Raw genomic sequence first — 17,598 nt, forward strand, 5'->3', positions numbered from 1 at the left:
ATAAGGCTATTGAGTGGGTGAATTGAGTCAGTAATCCAGGTATCCTGGACCCCACTTCTTAGTACTTTTTTCACGGAAAAAATTTGTCTTTTCTTATCAACTGGGTGTCTACATACACAATCACCATTTTCTGTGATGTCTGTACTGTAATGATTGTAAAAAGTAACACTTACTTATCTGTCAACATTCGGTAGTCTGCCACTTTAGTGGACAAATCAAGTATTTGATCCAAAATATCTGCACATATTGTATAATGCTTTTTGTAACGAGCTTGAGCTCTTTCCACAGCAATCTGTTCATGAATTTCCTTCTCTCTGAGGGCTTGCTCCTCAAAATCAATCTTGGCTTGTTTTGCCAAAGCCTAAGAAGACAGAGACATGTTTGAGTCAATGTAGTTATGCGATGATTCAAACGAAAATAATGTTATAATTTCAATGGGCAAAAAAAAATCTCTAAATAGAATGAAACCTCCTTTTACATCAAGAAGAACTTAATCATGAAGGAGAACTTTTTTTCCTTATTAAGTTCTGAGTATGCTGGCAATGACAATATTGGAAATATTCCACTTTTAGCTTATCTTATCAGCAAAACATATTACAGAGAAAAGTGGTCCAACTGTGGAAAGCCCAACATAGATTAACAATAAATTGGATCTTCAGTGTGTAAAAAGAAGCCTTGAGTTCATGGCTTGCAAATCGTCAGAGCCAGGGATCACAGAGAAACGGGCAAGCCTATGCCACCCTAGCATCGTAGCCCCTTCGAACCCATCTTAGGAGCCTTAACTGGGCACATCTGCTCCATTCAGCCAATGTCCTCTGTCTAGGAGTGAGAGAGTTCTAGGACACTGATTTATACTTAGAAAATGTTTTGGAAATTCCCTGATATTACTGGCTTGAGCCTATCACACACGCGCCAACAAATGTTAAATGCGTTTAGACAACCAAAAAACCCTTCTGCTGTTACAGCCTTTATAAATCAGTAAAATTCACTCAGAGAACATTTATTTCTGCAGAAAGTAATGAAATACTTAGAGTTTATCATGACCCTCTGCTTGGTTTGCACTATTATATTGTTCAGAGAAACACTTTCTTCACATCAAGTACAAAGGTCAAACTCAGCATGACTAAATGTTGCTTTCAAATAGCTAAACCAGCTCCTTGAGAAATTCTATCCTGTGCTAACATGCTCCAGAAACAATACTTGCCTCCTGTAACTTAACCCGCTGAGTGTAAAATGAAGGTGAACTTGGGCCTTGGAGGAGCTGCCATCAAAGTCAAGCTCCAGCTTGTGTACAGAAGGCAAGTCCTAGGCTCCCACTCAGAGCGCCCCCTCAGCCTCCATGTCCTATAAGTGGGGGTATTAATAAGACTAGGCATGCACAGAAAAACTCACCAAACCATCCTGTCAGGGAAAATATTTCCTATGATACTACTCACACATGACTCAAATGCCTGACAATGCATTGCTTTCGTCCACTGAACCAAATGGAAGTTTCCTTTGCTTTTGTCGTTGTTTTATTTTGTTTGTTTTTATGGGGAAAGGGGTTGGACTGGGTGACCTCTGAGGTCAGTTCTGTACGTTTGGCAAGTTCGGGAATCACACCAGAATTTGTCCCTGCTGTATTGTTCTGCAAGCCCCGTTTTTCTGGGGCAAGCATATAATGCAAGTACAAAGCTTTAGGGCAGGCTTCATGACCTGCAAAGAGGTCAGAGGAAAGAGGAATTCAAAAGAAAAGCCGTAACTAGATGAGAATTTACAGTGACAGTGACAGTAAAATGAGCTTGGGAGGCCGCTTTACTGCAGAGTGCCCATAAGGCCTGTGGAAATGTTTACGGAGTGACAGGCCTGGAGCCTTGAAGAGAAGGGCAGAATGTCCCCAGCAGGAAGAGAGCAGCCTTCACCTCTGAGCTGTCTCCCTCCCTCCTTCCAACCCTTTCCTTCTTTTTAGCTATCAGTCTTCTACCTTTACCCCACCTCACCTCCCTGTGCTAAACCCACCACAATTTCCTGTCCCATTACAGCAAAGTGTGCTGAAGCCCTAAAAAAAAAAAAAAAGAAAGAAAGAAGGGAAAGGAAAAAGGAAGTCTGTGGGAGGTAGTAAATCTCAGCGGTTACGAACCCAGACTCTCAAGTCTGACAGAGCCAGCTGTGCTCCTGTCTACACCACTGACAGGCTGTGCGACCGTGAGGTTTCTAAGTCTCATTTTCCTTCTGCATAAAACGTAGATAAGGAGAGCGTCCACTTCAAAAGTCTGCTGCGAGAATTCTATGTGCATGTAATGAACATAGTTCAATGCTTGACTCACGGTAAATACTCATAAAAGGTTAAATATTATTATAATTAAGTCCTGCTAGTAATAGCAGGTGGAGCAGAAATCTGAAATCAAAAATTCTTAATATAGAATAGATGCCCAATTACCTTAAAGAAGAGACAAACAGATTTAATCTAAAATCAAAACCAAACCAGACAAAAACTGATGATGGAAAACATGAAGTTCTCTCTCTCTCTCTCTCTCTCTCTCTCTCTCTCTCCCTCCCTCCCTCACTCACTCGTGCTCTCTCTCTCCCTTTCTGCACCAGCACCCTCTATGCTTTCTTTAAATGTACTGGACATTGGCCTAAGCCCTGGGGAAACAGTAGTGAGCAGAAGCAAACATGCTCCCTTCCTCAGGAGCTTACATCCAGTGGGGGGTGGGGGGACAGTGAAAAAGCCACACAATGACTGTATTCTTGCACAGTACAAGTGTCACCAGGGAAGGACTATGGGGTATGGTGCATAACAGGGGGCCTGAACTAGACAAGAAGTGGCAGGTGCACAGAGCTCTGAAAGATGAGGATTCGCTGGGGAAAGGCATTTGGGAAGAAGGAGAAAGGCAGAAGAAATGACTTGTTCAGGATCTGAGAGCAGACCAGTGTGGCCAGGGCCTGGGAAACAGAGGGGAACAAGGTATGAGCAGGATCTGGTCAAAGGGAAGCCGTGGGTGGGTTTTTGAGTGTGAGGGCAGTGGTCAAATCTGAGAGGCAAGAAGGTTCCTCTGGCAGCAGAATGGAGAATGATCTGGAGGAGATGGAAGTAGGGCAGGTCATTTGTAGAAGTTATCTCTAGCTTCCCCTTCATTTTTAACAGGCAGGCAGATGTCTTTTTGACTCCTGCTTTAGGGAATTTCTGCAAGACAAAAAAGCAGAAGCTGCACGAAACTCCTCTTCACTTTAAAAGGCCATCTTCAAAGGTGAATTAATCTAGGTCACTCAAAGAGAGAGCAGAGAAGGGAAGCTTTTGAGAGCAAAGAGAAAGAGGAAGAGAAAGTGCTCCCTGGCACTTCCTGGGGAGCAGCAGAGCCTCAGGGGGAACACATGAGGGACCAACAGAGACTGGAATCGCCTCCGTGAAGACATGTGCCTCATGTGTGGGCTGGTAGCTGAGGCCTCAGAGGCAACAAGCTGGACCTGGGCCTGATGACTGCAGAGCTTCCCTGATGACGTGGCCTGTGACCTGGGGCACCGTTCGTCTCTGTGGGCAGAGATGGGCTGCTGGAGTTTGAGCTCAGGTTGATTTAAAGAATATAGAAAATGGTAGGTTCTTGCACACCCCAATTGTAGTTGCTAATTCATAGCCTCTCAAAATGGATGAAGGAGGCCATTGCAGTGGTAGTAGTAGAGACTGGGGTATGGTGTAGACATGGAGAAAAATGGGCAAATTAAAGAGATAGTACATGAAATCGACAGGACTTAGTGATGTTCTGGATATGGAAGAGAGGGTGAGGCAGGGTTCAAGTGGACCCTGAGATTTTACACTTGTGTAACTGAATAAAGGGTGTCGTCATTTATTGGGATATAGAAACTTGAAAAAGGCCAGTTTAGTAACAAGGGTCATAAATTTGGCTTCAACATGTTGAATTTGAGGTGTCTCTGAGACATCTGAGTAGAGATGTCAGGAAAGCAGTTGAACACATGGGTCTTTACCGCAGAAGGCAGAGATATAAATGCAGGAGTCATCTGTCTACTGCAGTGATTACACCCCCATGGTTGTGGATTAGGAGGTCCTCTGAGGAAATAACATAGAGGAGAAAAAGAAGAGGCCTGGGACTAAGCTTTAAGGAATCCCGACATTATCATTTTGGTATTTGAGGAGAATGAGCTGGCAAAGAAGGGGAAGCCAATGAAGTAGGAAGAAAAGCAGGAGAGCATTTCTACAATGGACCTCAGCAGAAAGGGACCACGTGAGAGCAAAACAATAATTAACATTATATCATTAACAGTCCGTATCATTAGCACACTTAAAATCTTTAATACATTTAAAAGTACTTGGAGAATTTTCCCCCTTCTTCCACCACAAACAATAACAAAAACTACAAAAACAGAAACAAGTTATAAAAACGATTTTAAAAACTCTCTTCTTCACAAAAGTTGAATGATTTTCTGTGGGTAACAAAATGGATTTTGTTTATTTAGTGCATGATGCTGGGAAGAAAAGGTCTGTTCCTTTAGCAAACTCAATTCAACATTTATTTCTTTGGCTCCTACTTATACACCAGCCACTGTTGATGTAGGAGGTGATAGATTCAATGTTTGTGGAGGTAACCTGTGAAATCAAGCCGTCTCACAGACAGGAGTGCTAGAGAAGCAGATCCTCAGCTTTAGGGAAAGGTAATCATTGTTAGAGGAAGGGATATAATTTTTTTCAGATGCCTCAGAACCTCACAGTTCTGGTCTCTGAGGCTCTAGCAGGCCTGAGCATTCCAATCCTCTGAAGTTGATTCAAGGCCAGTTAAAGAAACAAGGAGGGAATCCTTCTCATCACAGTGGGATCAGTCCTACTAGAAAGGCTTTACTATTCTGCACTTAATTATCTGGGCTTGAAGCAAACATATTTTTCAACAGGCACTTAGGAAGATTAGTGAAACGCTATTTCTAATGCAAGCAAATGCCATTCAATCCATTCAAGTTTACTCTTATAAAAAAAAAAAAAAAAAGAGGGATGAAACCGTTATCCAGATAATTCAGCTCTTTAAGAGGACACTCGAGATCAGTGTCCCTGCGGCTCATATTCATGGAGGTATATGGTTCTTCACCCCTACCCCTAACATTTCAGCTATGTCTGTTCTACAAAGGCAAAAGCACCATTTCCCTGACTCTCCAAACAATATTTCTAAAAATCGCATAATTTTGGCAAAAGCTGTATTTCATTTTTGTGGAATATCATCGTGGAAACCATGAGGCTGATAAATAAAGCATTCCCTTCCTATTTTTTGTAAGGTTTTCTCTGCTGTTCAGCCTAGTTTTGTGAATATTTTATGGCAGTAAAGACAGGCTATTGAAAATGCCACTGACATGAGTTTTGAATTTCTCCAGTCAAATCTAGACCAACAGACTGAATAAATTTGGAATATCTCCAATAGAAAATAGGCAAGAATTAATCTATACAATCCATTGATAGAACAGATCGATTTTGATTATTAGAGCCATTATATATACATAAAGATAAGGAAAAATATTAATGTTAAATAATTGAAAGATTAGATATTTTGATGTCCGGAGCTATAAAAGGACCTAGACACAATATCATAGTAACCAAGAGCACACCTATCATCTGGATCTTGGTATCTGTGTACTATTCTCAAATACAATCAACCAGAGTACCCTGCACAAATGGTTTGTTTTGGAGGAAGGAATAATACAATATGGACTTGATATAATCTTGTTTTTTCAGAAAGAAAGGAATCATTTATTAAAGACTTATGGTGTCTTATTAAAAGGAGGCAGCTTAAAAGTGCTCTCACTGACTGAGAATATTCACCTAGAATAAGAAACACCGGGGCGCCTGGGTGGCGCAGTCGGTTAAGCGTCCGACTTCAGCCAGGTCACGATCTCGTGGTCCGGGAGTTCGAGCCCCGCGTCAGGCTCTGGGCTGATGGCTCAGAGCCTGGAGCCTGTTTCCGATTCTGTGTCTCCCTCTTTCTCTGCCCCTCCCCCGTTCATGCTCTGTCTCTCTCTGTCCCAAAAATAAATAAACGTTGAAAAAAAAAATTAAAAAAAAAAAAAAAAGAAACACCAATACCATTCTAGTAAACTTAGCAGACTGTAAAGAAGAATGAATTCTGTATGCACCCAGAAAAAGAGAGTAATGACACAATTGAAAATTAGATTATCATTAATCTTTTTGATGGTAACACTTTTACCAAAAGAAAATGGAATAATGTGTTTAATAAATTCAAGGAAAGAAAATGTGAACTAAGGATTTTATATACAGCAAAACTGACAATCAGGATAAAAGACATCTACTGTTATCAGTATACCATACATAATACCCAATACAAAATATAGGGAATATTGTTCCCTGACCCCTTCTTGAGAAATGTACTAGAGAATGAGTTTCAAGCAAGCAAAACAACCAGAGAGATGTGAACATAAAAATGGGTGGTGAACATCAAATATTTGTGAAATCAAGACTAAAGGGAGAGTGTAATATGTAGAAGCTCTATGTGCTGTCAATGTAGTTACAAAAAAATAAAAATGGGGAAATAAGAGAGAGAGATCGTATAAAAAATTGACTCTAAATACAGCTTTGTTTACCTTGACTTGGTGGAAAAAATCAAAAGTAACTTGAGAAATATTTTTAAGGGAGCTATTGTTTACCGCTTCTCGATCAAGAGCATCCTGGAAATCTTTAAGTCGTCTCTCCTCATACTGTTTTTCTCTGAAAATTCTGTTTTGCCATAAAACTTCCTTTTCATGCCGAACATGCATGAGCTGCACAGCGATCCTGCGTTCCTGCTGGGACTGCCGCATCAGCCGGTTAATCAGCTGCTCTTCCCGAAACGCCTCCTGAAAACACCATTGGAGGAGCCAATTATTTGCCAAGGCCATGTCCAAATTTCCCATTGGGCTAAGAAGCCTATGCATAAATAATATCTAAAAGGCATAGTATTCATCAGCACCAATTTCTGCCATTTGATTTAAATTTGAACATGGCAAAAATCAAGTTATAAAAATGAAAATTTCCATTAAATATCGTATGTACAATTTTGGTATCTGGAAGCATCATGATCTTGCAAGTCATAATTACTTTAAATGAATTCTTACTTTGTTTAAAATCCAATGAAAAATAAATTTAGTGACTGTTTTCAAGATTTTATAAACAAGGGATAGGATTCATAATTTATAAGCAAGTTTTCAGATGTGAAATATTAGTTGTAAAAACAAATACAGGCTTTGGCTGAAGATGGCAGATCTGGTTAGTTGCCAGTGTGGACATCTCAATGCATGAGTGAGGAAAAGCCACAATCTGATGGAATGGGAAGGCTGGAGGACAATCTAAGGGAAAATGACCTGCTTATCTTATAAAATCTCACTGGTTGTAATCTGAAAGAGAAGCTAGATGTATTCTCTTGGCTCTCGTGTCTATTTCAAGAGAACAGAAGGCGAGTCAGTAAGTGAACAGTGGTAAAAAACATTAAACCGGGAATCAGAAGCCGTTGCCACCCCAGTCGTGCTATTAACTGGTGGTGTGGTCTTGGACAAGTAACTTGGATTTTCAGGGCCTATTTTTGACAGGTGAAATGCGGGATTTTGGTGGAAGATGATCTCCAAAGCCCCTTTGTGGGGTATAAGCTTAGGAAACCCCTGGGCTTACACCAATGAGTTAACAAGGCATACAGAAATACAAAGTCATAAAATGTTCACACCTGAGTTTGGGTAAACCAGATTGGCACCCCAAGAATAGGGGGATGCAAAGGCACCTCGAGAAGAGGGAGTTGCAAAGGTGCCAGGAATAGGGAGGTGCAAAGGCACCCCTAAATAGAGAGGGGGTGCAGGGCCCTCAGAATAGAGAGGGAGAGGCAAAGGCCTAAAATTGGAATGGCACAAACATGCCCAATACATAGGTATATGAAATAAACAATATTAGACGTTCAGGATGGAAGCACCCCCAGTTTAGTACTATAGTGGAAAAGCTGCTTTCACAGGAGGATAGGCCAGGTTAGGTAAATTGGTGGACTATAGACAGCTGCGCTGCAGGCAAAGCAGCCCAGAGCAGAGATGGTTAACAAAAGAAAAGGTACCTTGTCAACCCTGAGGTTATTCCCCCTACCTGCCTCATCCCCAGGCTGGCAAAGATGAACAGAGGTGCTGCCTCATGTCTACTGTAAACAACCTTCCTCCCACTGCCTGGTACCCGGATTTTGTTTTATATTGACCCAAACTCCAAACACTGTATATCTTCAAAACCCCCCTTTTCCCACAAGTCCCCAAGTTAATGTTCACAATTTCTTTGTCTCTTTGTACACACCCATCATGCTTATAAGCCTTCTGATCTGAATAAATATGGGACAAAGGCCCTTATTCTGGGTTCTTGTCTTTTCCTGGACATTAGCCATTTCTCACTTTCAATCCTGCATCCTGCTCTTTTGCTAGACAAGAGAGAACTTTAGACCCAGAGTCTACAACACCCCTTCATGCTCTCATTCTGCCTAAATAGAGACATCATGTGGAAGGAGGAGTTCCCAAGGGGGAAGATGTAAAAGAATACCTAAATATTGGAGTTGCCCACTTTTCTTAAATATGAAATTTATTGTCAAATTGGTTTCCATACAACACCCAGTGCTCCTCCCAACAGGTGCCCTCCTCAATGCCCATCACCCACCCTCCCCTCCTTCCTACTCCCCATCAACCCTCAGTTTATTCTCAGTTTTTAAGAGTCTCTAATGGTTTGGCGCTCTCTCTCTCTCTCTCTCTCTCTCTCTCTCTCTTTTTTTCCTTCCCCTCCCCCATGGTCTTCTGTTAAGTTTCTCAAGATCCACATAAGAGTGAAAATATATGGTATCTGTCTTTCTCTGTATGACTTATTTCACTTTGCATAACACTCTCCATTTAACACTGAACAATCCAATTATTTAAGAAGAAAATCTGGCATCATTAATGACATTGTTTCAAATGATCTCTGCCACTATGAAATGGGAGAAATACTGTATATGTTTTCAGAATCTAGATGCAAATAATAATAATGTTCTGTGGTAAATTCCAAAACTTGAACCTGGGAATTATATAAAAATGTAGATGAAATAAAATTTCAACCGAAAATAAGTATGAAATTTTTTGTTAGTGCCACATAGAAGATAAAAAATTAAATTGTGAACAACTTTGAAACATATCTAATCTAATTATAAAATTCTAGAAACTTTAATGTTAATCATTTGTTTCCTTTTGAGATCCAATAGTGGAGCTGAGGCAGCATGTAAAAATGGCCCCAAATTCTTCAGTTTTCTTCCTCCACATCCTTGCAATGGTATCCTGCAGATATTCTTATCAAAAAGAAGAATCTATTTCTCCACTCCTTAAATATGAGGTATGGGGTACCCATTGAACTTGAATCGACCAATGGGACATTAGCAAAACAAAACAAACAAAAACTTGGGGTCTGATTTTCTTAATTGTCTTGTGACCCCACGACTGTCATCACATTTTCTGGTCTGTTAGAAAATGAGAGACCATATAGAGAGAGGCACCAGTCTTCCCTGCTGGACCTGATGAAGCTCCAGCCAACCCACCAGCTGATGAAAGACAGGTAGGAGATGCCAGCTGAGACCACCAAAAGGACAGCATAGCTGAGCCCAGCCCAAACAGCCTACTACATTTTGGGGTGGTTTGGGATACATAAGGCATAGTCACAGCCGTATTTTTAAAAAAATGACCTTGATTTATTATTCCAAGTAAGTTCTATAGTTAATATAGAGTATATTCTATATTTGGTTGTTTATATGGCAAGGCAATTTAGTTGTATAAATGAGATCTGGTCATTCTGACACTTGTAAAGAAGAAACTGGATTGGTCAGAACTGTTTTGATTACTGCTTGGGTGATAACACATTATGGTTAGAAAGGGAAAAAGAAAAGGAAATTATTGTTGAATTCTGAGTCACTATTATGGATATGAAGCTTTAGTATGAAGAATCATCAAGCGTATTAAGACCTGCACTCAAAAGTTGAATGGAAAAGATTTATTTTTTGTTCCATTGTACAAGTAGTTCATATTTTAGAAATAGACTTTTCCAAGAATTTCACTGGAATGTGGAACACATTAGGTGCTCAGTGCAGCCTACAGATGTCCATTTATCCTGTAACACAGATGAAATATCTTATATCTGCAATGGATAAAATAAAAAATAATAGAAGTCACATTTCTCTCTTTTTTAAATATTTCTTAATGTTTACTTATTTTTGAGAGAGAGAGGGATACAGAGTGTGAGCTGGGAAGGGGTGGAAAGAGATAAAGTACAGAATCCAAAGCAGGCTGTAGGCTCCAGGCTCCGAGCTGTCAGCACAGAGCCCAAAGCAGGGCTCAAACTCATGAACCATGAGGTCATGACCTAAGCCAAAGTCCGATGCTTAACTGAATGAGCCACTCAGGCACCCCCACCTTTCTCTTTTAATTATACTTGTGGAAGATTTAGACAGAATTACAATCTGAAATACCCTCAATTTAATTACCAGGCCCTCTGCCTCCCCCAGGAGCTGGAGCTACAAGCTTACCCTGGTCCATGCCATGGTTCAGTTATCCAAAGGTGCCCAAGCAGCTCTTGTGGAGGAATGGGATATTGTCAGAAAGACCTTGAAGCTAAATATTCAAGCATATTTGGGTTAAGAAGTGGGGGAAGAATCTGATATTCAAATGCCAGTTTCAAGTAAACAATACAGAAAAGGTTTGGGGAAGGTAGACACAGTTGAGTTGGAGTGAATCCCAAGAACCAATCAAGATGCTAGCCAGAAGACCACAGAACCAGTTGGGAGACAAACTGGGTTCATAGTCTCCACTTAAATGCCTATACTAAACTCATCACCTTTCCTTCAGTCCTGGTGCTCCCCCAGTATTTCCCCATCTCTGTTGATAACCGAATAAAACTATGACTCTGTGACCTAAAATGCTAGGACCATCCTAAGTTCAATCTGCTCTTATCATTCCTAATCTCCAATTTTCAATGAAGTGGTCTATTTTAACTCCTATGTATGTTTTTATATCAGCCCTACTCCATTCTATACCTATTGGCACTGCCCCGACCTTAAACAATGTCAGCCCTTCCTTTACCATGCCTTCTCCCCCCAATCCTTCTCCAAAACTCATCCTCCAAAATACTCAAAGTGATATTTCTAACCCTAAATCTCATCATTTCTCATTCATATAATCACATTTGTTTATACATCACTAGGCAAGATAACAACTTGAGCACAGATCTCTGGCTCTCCCTTCACAAGCCCAACTAAAACAGAGTATACAAACCCCAGGGGGACACTGCCACAACTGGGAAGCTAGAGAAGATATTCAGAGGCATTTCTGGTAGATGAAGTACAAATGGAGCCAGAATAAAAGCATCCAGGGCTGACATAAGATTCATGACATGCTCCCCAAAAGCAGTAGGTACTTGAGGGAAGCAGAGGAAATTCTAGCCCTGACAAATGCCATTTTCTCTTTGGAAGACAGAAGGATGGATAAAAAAAACATGCCACGTTGCACATGGGAATTTCACATTCCACCACTGTGAAACAGTGACCCTAGTGTCCACTGTGCAGGGAGGTTGGGACATGACACTTCACTAAAGGAGGAGGTAGGAATGGAGGCTCCTTGCTGCATACCCCAGCCTGGCTGTAGGAATAGCATCTTTCCCCAACACTGAGAAGAAACAGTTCCCTTGATGGAAATATCCAGAGCACTAACTTCCTTTAATGTCTTTTAGGTGGCTGGATCCCTGAACAAATCTCTGTCTGTTTGCATATGATATGATCTTATATACAGAAAACTCTAGGGGCACCTGAGTGGCTCAGTCAGTAGAGCCTCTGACTCCTCATTTCAGCTCAGTTCATGATCTCATGGTTGTGGGATCAAGCCTTGCATCACACTCCGTGCTTAGTGTCAAGTTTTCTTGGGATTCTCTCTCTCTCTCATTCTCTCTCTCTGTCTCTCTCCCTCTGCCTCTCCACCCCCCCACCTCTCTCTCAAGTATATTTAAAAAAAAAAAAAGAAAACTCTAAAGACTCCAACAACAGCAACAAAAAATATCTGTCAGAACTAAAAAACATATTCACTAAAGTTTTAGGATACAAAATCAACATATGAATATCTGTTGTGTTCCTATATACAATGGATAATCTGAAAAAGAGATGAGGAAAATAATCCCATTCATCATAGCATCAAAAATAATTATTTATGAATAAATTCAACCAAGGAAGTAAAAGGTCTGTGCGCTAAAAACTACAAAACATTGGTGAAATACACAATTGGTGAAATACACATTGGTGGAATTGAAGAATACACAAATAGATGGAAAGATATCTCGGGGCGCCTGGGTGGCGCAGTCGGTTAAGCGTCCGACTTCAGCCAGGTCACGATCTCGCGGTCCACGAGTTCGAGCCCCGCGTCGGGCTCTGGGCTGATGGCTCAGAGCCTGGAGCCTGTTTCCGATTCTGTGTCTCCCTCTCTCTCTGCCCCTCCCCCGTTCATGCTCTGTCTCTCTCTGTCCCAAAAATAAATAAACGTTGAAAAAAAAAAATTTTTAAAAATAAAAAAAAAAAAAAAAAAAAAGAAAGATATCTCATGTTCATGAGATTGGAAGAATCAGTAATGCTAACATGTCCATAATATTTAAAGTCATCTACAGATTCAATAAAATCCCTATCAAATTTCCAATAGCATTTTTCACAGAAATTTAAAAAAAAGCACTACTAAAATTCATATGGAACCACAGAAAACATTGAATAGGCAAAACATTCTTGAGCAGGAAGAACAGAACTATAGGCATCACACTGCCTATTTCAAAATATATTACAAAGTTATAGTATTCAAAACAGTATGGTACTGTCATAAAAGCAGACATATAGACCAATGGAATAGAATTGAGTCCAGAAATAACTCCATACTTCTACAGTCAGCTGATCTTCAACAAAAGTGCCAAGGCTACCTAATGGGTAAAGACAGCATCTTCAACAAATGGTGCTGGAAAAACTGGATGTCCACATGCAGAAGAATGAAAATGTACCCTTATCTAACACTGTATACAAGAATCAACTCAAAATGGATTAAAGACGTACACATAAGACCTGAAATTATAAAACTACTAGAAGAAACTATAGAGGAAAAATCTTGACATTGGTCTAGACAATATTTTTTGTTTATTTGTTTGATTTTTGTTTTTTTTTTTGTTTTTTTTTAATATGACCCCAAAAACACAGGCAACAAAAGCAAACATATATAAGTGGAAATACATCTAATTTCATGAAAAGTTTCTACATAGTAAAGGAGACCATCAGCAGAGTGAAGATGTAACCTACAGAATGGGAAAAAGTATTTGCAAATGTACCTTTAGCTAATATCCAAAATATATAAGGAACTCAAACAACTTAATAGCAAAACCCCAAATTAACCAATTTAAAAATGGGCAAAGGACCTGAACAGACATTTCTCAAAAGAAGGCAAACAAATGGCCAATAGGTATACAAGAAGGTGCTCAACATCACTAATTACCAGGGAAATGCAAATTAAAACTATAACGAGATATCACTTTACATCTGTTGGAGTGGCTATTACATTAAAAAATAAACACACACACACACAAGAGATAACAAGTGCTGGCAAGTCTGTGGAGAAAAGGGAACCCTTGGAAACTGATGCTGAGAATGTAAATTGGTGTAGCCTTTATGGAATATAATATGGTTTGTTCCTCAAAAAATTATGAATAGAACTACCATTCGACCCAGCAATCCCACTTCTGGGCATATATCCAAAGGAAATTAAATCACTGTCTCAAAGAGATGTCTGCATCCCCATGTTCGTTGTAGCACTATTCCCAATAGCCAAGATATGGAAAAACCTAAGATTCCACTGATGGATAAACGGATAAAGAAAAATTAGTATATACACACAATGGACACATTATTAAGCCTTAAAAAAGAAGGAAACTCTGCCATTTGTGACAACATGGATGAACCTGGAAGGCATTATGCTAAGTGAAATAAGTCAAGCATAGAAAGATAAATACTGCATAATCCCACTTATATGTCAATCTAAAAAAGTTGAATTTATAAATGTAGATCTTAAGTGTTCTCACCAAACACACAAAAAATTATGTGAGGTGATGGATATGCCAATTAGTTTCATTATGGCAATAATTTCACAAGGTATACATATATCAAATCATCACATTGTACACATGAAGTATATACAATATTTATTTGTCAATTATACCTCAAAAGAACTGGGAAAAAGCTCCCTCTTACCTCCAAAAGTAGCAATAGATACACGTCGTTGACGTAGATTTTAGATTTCTTTTTTGTCAGTATTTTTTAAATGTGGGAAAATATACATAAAAATTACCATCTAAAATATTTTTAAGGGTACAATTCAGTGGTAAAAAGCACATTCACGATATTGTATAACCATCACCAGAGTTTAGATTCTTCAGTGATTGTTTTGCACAGATTTTTTTTCCCGAGTGTATTTGCTGTGATGATGTGAAGTTTTTCTGTTGACATTTGATTCAGAGTAACAGATACTAAATAAATAAGATACACAAATGTATGCATAAAAGACTACATTTTTGCAAAGTTTCTATCACTATTATTCAAGGAATATCTAAATATCTTACCTCTTGTGCTTCGTGGGCTATTAACTGGTCCATTAACAGCCTCCGCCGTCTTTTCTCCCTTTGCTCTCGTGCAAAAGCATCCTCCTCAAGGCGCTTTTGGATTTTTTTAATGTAGTCATCATCCGAATACGTGTTTAATAAATCAGTTGTTGTCTGGCCTGCTGTATCTGAAGAAGGCTTGGAGGCACTAAGGACAACAGTTTTTATTGGGATTTAGAAAAACAGTGTAACCACATGCTGCTACTTGCGACTATGGAGGAAGACCTCGAGGGAAAGGCTCCCTTCAGTGCTCGGTTAACTTATTAATACAAGCATTAAAGCAAATCTTAGAACTTCATTGTGACACCTATGGCTTATCGTTAGATTCCATTCGCTGTATTTCTGGACTCTATGTTGGGAGGTCTTCAGCATAGCCTTAGCATAGCCTTCTTTCTAGGCCTATCGCCTATTTGTTCTTTCACTTATCATGATCTTCACTGAGCCCAGAGATTGGATTTTCTTTCCCTCTTCTGCCTGCTGGCTCTAGGCCTCTTGCCTCCCCTGTTTTGAGTTAAGAGTAAGTACCATATTGATAGCCAAAGTGTCAGGGAAGGCATACCTCTTTAAAAGTCAGCCAGATCTTCCAATGTCAGGACACTGAGAGTCCTTCCATGGATAGCTGAAAATTGACTTGCTCATCATGCCACACTTGCACCCACAAGACTGACCTAGCCTCTTGCCCAAGTTCTGGAGACCCAAGTAAGAAGACCTACTTCGCTTCTTGTCCCACCTCATGTCCACACCTAAAGGATCAGGAAGAGCCTACAGGAAGAGCCTAGTGGTCTTACTAACAGAAAGCAAACACATTCAGTTTAGCGGGACAATGGTGGCTTAGTACAGAATTTATAGATTCATTCAAAAGTTATCTTTAAAAGTAAAAGATACAGGGTTGCCTGGGTGACTCAGTCAGTTAAGCGTCTGACTTTGGCTCAGGTCAGGATCTCCCAGTTCATGAGTTTGAGGCTTGCATCAGGCTCTGTGCTCGCATCAGGCTCAGAGCCTAAAGCCTGCTTCGGATTCTGTCTCCCTCTGTCTCTGGCCCTCCCCCGCTCACATTCTCTCTCTCTCTCTCTCTCTCTCTCTCTCTCTCTCCCTCCCTCCCTCCCTCCCTCTCTCTCTCTCTCAAAAATAAACATTAAAATAAATAAATAAAAGTCTGTTTTAAAAAAAGTAAAAGACACATTTTTATGTATATAAGAATCAAATAATTCTCATCTGCATGTCTCTTTACAAAATAAACGGAATACAACAGTAGAATGGAACAAGATATATCTTGTTACCTGCCAATAAATAACAAGTTTTAATATTATCAATAATTATTTTAAATATTATAAGTTTAAATAGAACTTACTGTCTTATTCAAAAGGCAAGGACACATTATTGTATGTAGCAACTAAATAGTCATCAATTCTTATACAGACAGAAGCATTCAAGAGGTATAAAAGCACAGTTAATTCATGTTTAATGAAGTAATAATTGCACGTGTGTAGTGTAGATCATATTGTATTATAGTTCATTTTTTGTACATTTGCTGCTCCCAGATGAACTCTGAGCTCGTGAATATCCTATTATACTCCTCTCTGTCCATGTGCTCATCATCCTGACATGTAGTTGATATCTGCTGAATTTCAAATGATATGCTAAGAAGCACTATACAGAGTAATTTTTTTTTTAAATTACACACTGAAATCCTGGTGATTTTATCAGCAGAGGCTTAACCTTCAGTTGTGTTCTGTCACTAAGAGGCACTGAGCAGAAATTGTATAGCCAGCAAAGCCTTAGGAGGATCAAAGACGAAGTTTAACCCTATTTATTAAGATTTAGTACAATTAAGAACTTATGAAAATTATGTGGCACAACTTTTTAGATCCTTCGTTAAAATTCTTATATTTTTACTCAAATGTGTTCTTAGAAAGAGTTTGCTTTGGATTGTATATGGGTTAATAGACTTAACATTTTGCTTGTCCTTTATTTATCAATCAGTCTGCCCTGTAACCATCCATCTGCTGTCTCATTCCAATTAAAGGCTGAAGAAAGCTACATGATATTTACTTGAATAAATATTCATTTTCCTAGATGTGGGTTTCTTGAGGGCAATGATTATGATTTCTCTATATCTGCTTGTCAGGCCTCCACAGAGTTAATAATTGGGTGTGTAATTACATGACTAGTAATTGGAACCTTGGCCAAATTTGTGTGTATTTAAAAAGTAATTGCTAGGAACAGCCGAAAGTAAATCTATGAATCCAAATGTCAAATCACAGCAGCCAACAATCTCAGCTAAAAAAAAAAAAAAAGTAGCAGATAGCATTTATTGTTTGTTTTAGAAAATAAAGACATTGTACATGTGAGGAAGAAGCAGCCATGGGAAGTCTTGCGTTGCTCTGAGAAAACATTTCACTTCTCCACAAGAGAAAAAAGACGGACTTTGAGGTGACGTCTCTGAGGAACTGTTTCAGGAGCAGGCTGTGAAAGAGGCAGCTACAGGCATTGCTCCTTCTGGTCAACTTGGGAGATTTTAGCGCTTTCTGGCATCAAGTAGTGTGAAGTTTTTGAAAGAGCCCAGGACATGCTTGATCCTAAGCTAAATATTCAGAATGAACTAATGTAGTGATTAATAAAAGGGACTTAACAAAGGCCATACTGTACCATAACTTCTGTTTTCTTTACAAGTTTGCTCCAGACTAGTGCCTCCCGACATTCTTTAAAGAGAAAATGCTCATTTGCAGCATACTGGAAGGGACTGGAGTCCCAGATGAGGCTGCACAGTCACAGGTGACTAGTCTAGGGAGTCTGGCTGCCCCAAGGCCTATCCTGCCGCTCTCAAAATTGAAGCGTGGCTGTCTGTATCTCATGTCTCCCAGTGCTAAGTCTCTGGCAAGACCAAGTGAAGGCTTCCACATAGAAAGGACCCGTATAGACAATGCTAT

General features: G+C 39.6%; 1 protein-coding gene across 2 annotated transcripts in view; it reads right to left on the reverse strand.

Moving 5' to 3' along the window:
* Window positions 1-17,598, reverse strand: part of SPEF2 (sperm flagellar 2) — a 185,261-nt gene that overhangs the window by 139,957 nt on the left and 27,706 nt on the right. For both annotated transcript variants that reach the window (XM_030331452.2, XM_030331445.2), the window contains 3 exons: window positions 14,630-14,816; window positions 6,637-6,825; window positions 174-361 (listed from right to left, as the gene is read on the reverse strand). In XM_030331452.2, the coding sequence (XP_030187312.1) occupies window positions 174-361; window positions 6,637-6,825; window positions 14,630-14,816 (564 nt within the window). The remainder of the gene's footprint in view (window positions 1-173; window positions 362-6,636; window positions 6,826-14,629; window positions 14,817-17,598) is intronic.

The sequence above is a fragment of the Lynx canadensis genome, chromosome A1, assembly GCF_007474595.2.
Source record: "Lynx canadensis isolate LIC74 chromosome A1, mLynCan4.pri.v2, whole genome shotgun sequence".
NCBI lineage: Eukaryota > Metazoa > Chordata > Mammalia > Carnivora > Felidae > Lynx > Lynx canadensis.